This window comes from Rutidosis leptorrhynchoides, chromosome 8 (genome assembly GCF_046630445.1).
Source record: "Rutidosis leptorrhynchoides isolate AG116_Rl617_1_P2 chromosome 8, CSIRO_AGI_Rlap_v1, whole genome shotgun sequence".
NCBI lineage: Eukaryota > Viridiplantae > Streptophyta > Magnoliopsida > Asterales > Asteraceae > Rutidosis > Rutidosis leptorrhynchoides.
Window position 1 is genome coordinate 248767513 of NC_092340.1, and position 7157 is coordinate 248774669.

At 35.7% G+C, this 7157-nt stretch overlaps 1 protein-coding gene and 2 long non-coding RNA genes across 3 annotated transcripts; 2 read left to right on the plus strand and 1 right to left on the minus strand.

The window, feature by feature from the left end:
• Nucleotides 1-651: 651 nt before the first annotated feature.
• On the plus strand, nt 652-1853 carry LOC139862144 (uncharacterized). The gene is made up of 3 exons (XR_011764061.1): nt 652-706; nt 809-908; nt 1563-1853. It is a non-coding gene; the product is annotated as an uncharacterized lncRNA (long non-coding RNA).
• A 9-nt stretch (nt 1854-1862) lies between these two features.
• LOC139862143 (uncharacterized) lies at nt 1863-3288 on the plus strand. The gene is made up of 3 exons (XR_011764060.1): nt 1863-2494; nt 2609-2720; nt 2803-3288. It is a non-coding gene; the product is annotated as an uncharacterized lncRNA (long non-coding RNA).
• Nucleotides 3289-5388: 2100 nt separating this feature from the next.
• On the minus strand, nt 5389-6623 carry LOC139864097 (protein ALP1-like). Its single transcript, XM_071852680.1, has 3 exons — nt 6524-6623; nt 6278-6404; nt 5389-6187 (listed from the first exon to the last, which is right to left on the minus strand). Exons 1-3 carry the CDS (start codon nt 6621-6623, stop codon nt 5389-5391), a joined length of 1026 nt encoding a protein of 341 aa, XP_071708781.1.
• Between the last annotated feature and the right edge of the window lie 534 nt (nt 6624-7157).

The window sequence follows — 7157 nt, forward strand, 5'->3', positions numbered from 1 at the left end:
ACTTTAAAAGTCCTCACTTCTTTATTTCTCAACCTTCTGACCTTCTCATCGAGTATGGCAATCGGCTCCTCAATATATTCTAACTTATTGTTTAGCTCAATCTCATCTAACGGCACCCATAGCCCCGATGTGGTGGACAGCGCAGTGGGCGCACCCCTGAGCGCACGCAGCGACGTGGCGCGACCCTGGCACGATGAGTTGATCCTAGAAGCCTTGTATCGAAATCTCCCTGCCCTCCCACCAGGTTGAGAGGTCCGAGTTGGCGGCGGTAAAGGTTGGATCCGTACTATCGTTGGAGGGGAGGCCCAGATGGACTTGGGTTAGAGGGGAGGTTTGTTAGGGTGCAAACCAAAGTCCCACATCGGTCATGGGGTGAATCATCCGCAAGACACTTTCGGAGATGGAAAACATGGAATGTATTATGGATCCCTGCAAGCTCTTCGGGTAATTCCAAACGATACGCGACTTCACCAACACGAGCTAAAATTTTAAAAGGACCAATAAACCGAGGAGCTAACTTTCCCCGTTTTCGAAACCGAATAATACCTTTCCATGGCGAAACCTTAAGCATCACCTTGTCACCTTCTTGAAATTCGATCATTCGTCTACGCTTGTCAGCATATGACTTTTGTCTATCTTGCGACTTTTGTAGGTCTGCTATTTCCGGTACCTAAGATTTTATCCTTCTGGGAAGTTTCTGTATAAGGTTGTCCATTTTCTACCTTTTTGCATGCAACTTACAGGATATAGTTATTTTTTGACGTATTTAATCTAATGGTGTTTTTTAATTTTTTGATGTAATAATTAGAATTCATCCGATAAATTAAAGGATGTTGTAAAATTCATGAAGTTCCGGTCTACTAAAGCTGAGATTTGTCAGTGGTCGCTACACAATGTTTGATGACAAGGTTAGTTCGTCACTATAATATTGATATTTGTATTATTATTCTGCAATAACAATGAAACATTCCATAGTATACATGTTGTATGAGAATATAAGATATATACACGGCCAACTCATTTTCATTATTTAGCTCACATTTTTTAACTCTTGAATTAAATTTAAAAGAATCCGCTTGAGGTACTTTTTTATTTTCATTAGTAATAAAAATCCCTTTTTTGTTATTTAATGTTATACTACTACAGATTAGTTCCTGCTTGGTTTTGAGGAACTGCTTTATATGTTATTGTTAGTTTAATGAAGGAGTATGAAATGGGAACATCGGAAAGATATAACTGTAAGAAATGGTGTATGGCGCCTAATTACACTTGGGTAGTTTGACCAAGTCTAGAGTGATATATAATGGGAATATTAGAAAAGTTGTATTGGTTCTACATGATCCCACCTTTTATGTAAACTCATTTTTTTTTTAATTGTTGGATACTATTTGATAGCATTTGTCTCTGCTACTTAAACATTGCTTAATGATATTTGGAGTAGTTAGGTTACAAGATTATTCCAATTTTTATGTTCGCTTTTGCAGACTTTAGTTGATTTGTTGGAAGGCATTTATTTGTGTAGATATTATCATCTTATTATGCTCTCTTTTTTCTTTCTAAAGGTTACGGGGTACAATACAAGGGGCTAACAATCAAATCGATCTTCTTTCGATTGTTACAAGTGGTGTATAAGAGAGTGAGGTACCGGGTCCCGATGGGGACATTCTTGGAGTAGTTGAAGCGTGGGAGGACAATGAAACTCATAATTCCGAAGTACCTTCTACTTCTCATACAAGAGGTCTAACACCTTTTGTCTTCGCTCCATTTGAAGAGGTATTGCATTTCCTCCTATACTACTAAAAAACTTCTCTAATTCACGCTATCTTAATAAAAACTTTTAGAGATGGTCAGACATGGGGTCAAGACGATTGTATGTGAAAATAGAGAAATATTTTTTATGGATCCGAAAGGACCGGTTGTGAAATTGTTTCAGCAGAAAAACAGAAGGGAAAAGCATCATCAGGTAGATAAGTAAACCGAGTTCTTTTTTGTTATCTTTGTTTTGTAACAACCACTATTGCTAAACATGTTGTCTTGAAGTTATCTTTGTGTAGTTCTATCACAGGCTGTTTTGATATCGTGTTATGTGACACTTCTGGACGTAAGACACGTCATATATGTGTTAACAATACAAGTTAATAACCTACAAAGATTCACAAATTCGTAAGAGAAGCAAAGCTTACCCGGTAATTGAAAAATGAAAATCACATACACGATAAAGGAGAGGATAATAGTGCGTATGGTGGAGTGGGTTGCAGGTGGACAAGACGATGTAGCTTGCAACTGCGACGGTGGCGATGTCCAAGAAGATGATCGTGGTTGTTACGGAGTGGATTAAAGGATGTCGTTGTCTATGGAGATGATGGTGGCTATGACGCTGTCCGATGGTGGTGGTGGTGAAGATGTGGAAGAAGAAGATGGCGGTTGTGGATGCTAATGAAAGAGGAATGAGTTTAAGATTCTTCTTCGAATGTTGCATGCACAAACGTTGAAGGTTTGATTTTTATTATTTACTGATGTATATAACTGCTGCTATTTGCTTCACTATCGTTAAATGTTTGATTTTTATCATTTGCTTATTAATAATGACTTTGTTCAATGAATGAAGGGTATGAATACTATTCAGATTGAAACTTTGATTTCATTTTTTGTAAAGCGTTGAAGTACTGTTTTATAGGCTCCGTGATCAAATTGGGGGCTTTAAGCAGGGGTCTCTTGCGGTGATTACTTACTTTCTATTTGGGCATTTATTGAAAATAAAAGGTAAACCTTCAAATCCCCTTAGTTATCGTTATTTGTTAGGAGGATGCATTGCCGTTACAACATATGACAGCGTTACGGTCGTTCAAAACCCGCAGCGGAGCGCGGACCACCTCACTAGTTATATTCATTATGGGTCATCTAACATGCATAATAATGGCTTAAACGATGCAAACTCGGATGTTCAGTTGCGTAGTAAGAGGATAAACATAGACTATTTAAGCACCACTTTATTAAATACGTCTAAGGGAAAAGTAATTAAAGCGTAAAAAAATGTCAAGATGGACATAATTTCCTAATTGATATGTTGAACGGCTTCTACGATGTCGATGATTCAGGAGATGTGTTTTAATATCAGAGTCGAACTCGTAACTAGTGGTGGTTTGGATTCTTAACTGCGGTTGATTGATAGTTGAAGAATTCTATATATGATTCATGGCTTATCATTTCGTGTTTTTCGTTATTGTTTAGATATTGTAGTTCTTTGTCATGCTTAGTTGATTTGAGGGGGTGATTTTGGTTAATATTTTTGTGCTTTCTATTGGGTAGAGTTCGTTTCGTGGGATTGGCTATTTATCGGATTTATACTAGCTATTATCTATGCTAAACTTAGTATACCTTTTTTGAAAAAATTCACATTATTAGTTGTGTTATCAACGAGGTAGGAATCTCACGTGATGCGACATGAGTAAAAAAAAAAATTATGTAGTATATTAATTGTCATAAATTAAATACAATTTAATTGTTTAATAAAATAATAAATACATTACATATAACATGTATCTAAAATTGATTTTAAAGTCACCTAGTTTGGTTTACATTATTATTTAAACACTATAAGAAAAACAAGATTTAGTAACCAGAACTATTAGTCACTAATAACACTAATTTGATCACTAAATCGTGTTAGTGACCTAATTAGATTGGTCATTTTTCGTTACTATTGATCCGTCACAAAATATTATTAGAGACCAAAATAATAAAATTTGTTGGTATATTAGTGACTATTTGTTTGGTCACTAATATCGTTTGGTGATCAAAATTTAATGATGATTTTTTTAATGGCAACTAAATAGTATTATTAGTGACAAAATAAAAAGACATTACTAAAAGATTATCACAAATAACTATTTTTTCTTGTAGTCAAATGTTTGCTAAATTCAATACAGAAAATAAGAATATATAACCCGTATCTAATAACGATTTTCAAAGCCACCTTATTTTTTTACATTATTAACTAAACATTTGTTAACCTTCGTTAGACAGCAAATTCGTTAGACAAAAAAGGAGAAAAAAGTAAAACAAAAGGAACACATTCAGAAGGGTAAGAAAAATAAGGTGCCCTCATTTTGTGTTTGCCTGTAGGTGAATATGATTGTGTCATTTAATTATATGTGTTAGTATATGGTTTTATTTAATAATTTAATACGTAAGTATGTAACTGTTTCTCATAATAATCAATAAAAAATATATTTATAACTTGTTAATTGTTAAGACCAGTAAGACCTTATTTAGTGGTGATGGGGGTGATGGGGGGATGGAGGTTTTTTGAGGTTTTTGTGGGGTATAGTGCTGAGTTGGCAAATGTGATCGGGGTGAGGACGTGATGGAGTTTGTAGTGGTGGGCGTGATAGTTATGTGATGAGTTAATTTTAATTTTAGTTTTTCATTTTTATATTATTATTATTATTATTATTATTATTATTATTATTATTATTATTATTATTATTATTATTATTATTATTACAAATCACTAATTTTTTTTTTGAACGTCACTTTATTAAAACATGACCAGGGTTACAATTTTTGAAACTACAGATTCAACACAATAACAACGAAAGCTAAACAATGATCATACAACAAAACATTTAGAAATCATTGAGATCAGGAGAATCGGACGAATAAAATTTGCCATCCGTATCGTACTGTGGCCCGGAAGGCACGTAGTCCTCCTCATCAGACACAATGTTTTCGCTCTCATCCCTGAACTCGATATACAACTTGATGATTTCGTTGCTGGTCACTGCTCGACCCACACGCATGGTCCAGTCTTCTTCATCTTTAAGAAGACTGGCTGGAACATTGGGTTCCTTGAAGAACCACACTTGTGAGAATGCAAGAGGTATGTCCTCTTTGAGAAAATCAAGTAGTTCAGACAACGGATAATTTTGGACATTCATGCAATACTCCCTCTATTCAGAATTGACGGTGGAGTAATTCTTGAGTTCTTGGTCGAATTCCCCACCATAGTTAACTTGAAGCATAACATTCATCTGAGACATTTTGAACTTATAAATTTTAAATTTAGTAGAGAGATAAGTGTTTGAGGTGTGGTTTGTTAACAATTGAGGGGGTTGTATTTATAGGGGATTGAAGCACTTGTTTGAACGAATCCAATGGTCATGAATTAAAATCACATGTTGAATACAGCTTTAATAAAGTAATAGTGGAAACAGCTTTATACAGAGCATCTCTGCTCAACACAACTTTATGCAGAGAATCTCTGCTCAACACAACTTTATTACACGAATACAAAGTTGAAATTAAACGATTTATTGAAACTTAAAATTACACAATTTATTAAAATACAACAATTTATTGAAATTCAAAATACAACAAAGACACAATTTAAGCATTCATAGTTCTAAAGTTTGGGGGAAGGCTCCAAATGTGTTCAGTAAGATCTTGTCGAAGTTGGTCATGAACGTTTCTATCTCGTATTTCTTGTTCACGTACATCACGACTTGTAGATCGATTCCTTACATAGTTAGGATTTGCTTCATCAGTGGCAAGTAATTCTTCCTCGAGCCATGTAATGTTAAACCCGTTATCCTCGACTATCATGTTGTGCAAGAGCACACAATAATACAATATTCGTCTTAATTTGTTCACACTATGTGGTCGTCCAGCCATTTGTAGAATATGGAATCTACCTTGAAGAACACCGAATGTTCTCTCCACATCCTTACGTGCACTTTCTTGAAATTGTTTGAATTTTGCACGTGGCTCATCGGTTGGTGTCGAATACGCCTTGATTAATGTTGCCCAATCTGGGTAAATCCCATCGGATAAATAATAACCATTCAAGTAATCATGACCATTAACAGTAAATGGAGCAAATGGTGCATTTCCATTTTTGATGTCATCGAATAATGAAGATTGATTCAAAACATTCACATCGTTGTTTGCACCCGCAGCACCGAAGAATGCATGCCAAATCCACGTATCATATGAAGCAATGGCTTCAAGAACAATGGTTGGGTGTTTTTGATGACCACTCGTATATTGCCCTTTCCAAGCAACTGGACAATTTTTCCACTTCCAATGCATGCAGTCAATGCTTCCAAGCATTCCCTTGAAACCATGCTTTTCTTCATGAGCGCTATACAAGCGAGCTATATCACTACTAGTTGGTTTCCTCAAATATCTGTCAACATAAAGTTCCAGAACAAACTTACAAAACATATTAAGACATATTATTGATGTGGCTTCCGACATTTGTAAATATTCATCAAACATGTCTACTGCTGTACCATACGCCAATTGACGCAACGCAGATGTAATCTTTTGCTCGGTAGTAAAACCTAGTCTACCAAGCGCATCTCTTTTTTGTATAAAATACTCGAAATGACTAGGTAAAGGTTCTACATCATAACTAAGTATGTCATTTTGGATGCGTAAAAATAAATCTCTACTCATTCTAAACCGTCTTCTAAACCAACGGTTGGATGCTCTGAAAAATAATGTTTGTGTAAATTTTTACCTGCTTCTTCACGATCTCTACGAAGGTAAACTCGACGCTTTCGAACTCGGTCATCGTTGGCAGCTTCTTCAGCTTCTTCAGCATCCAATTCTTCGGCCATTTCTCGTAAAAAAATCCAAATCCTCTTCATCGTCGGAATCCCAAATATTAAACATTTGGAACAACCCACGTACCATTTTATTTTTTGAAGTATAGAATAGGAATTTTAATAATATTGAATGAAATGTGTGTGAATAATGGAATAAGAGTTGGGGTATTTATAGGGGGAAAAAATATTCAAACGGCTAAATTCAACGGCTACCTGCACCAGCTTTCCACGTACCAACACCCAATTCGCAAGTCGAACCATCACCTGCATGTGATGGAGCCACCGCGCCTGCGATCACCTTCGACCATCGCGCCCCATAGAGGCGCTATAGGGGGCGTGATGGGACCCTTTTCACTCGATCACGCTTTACTATTCGACGTCTAATACATATTAAAAATCAGTGTGCATTTTATAACTTTTAAGATATGATTGGCAAATAATCAAAGTTCATCTAAAAATGTTAATCTACTAATCGGTCACCCTCCAAATGCTAGAGGGTACATTCTAACTTGATAAGAGCGAGAATACGTTATAAACTTGACTCGG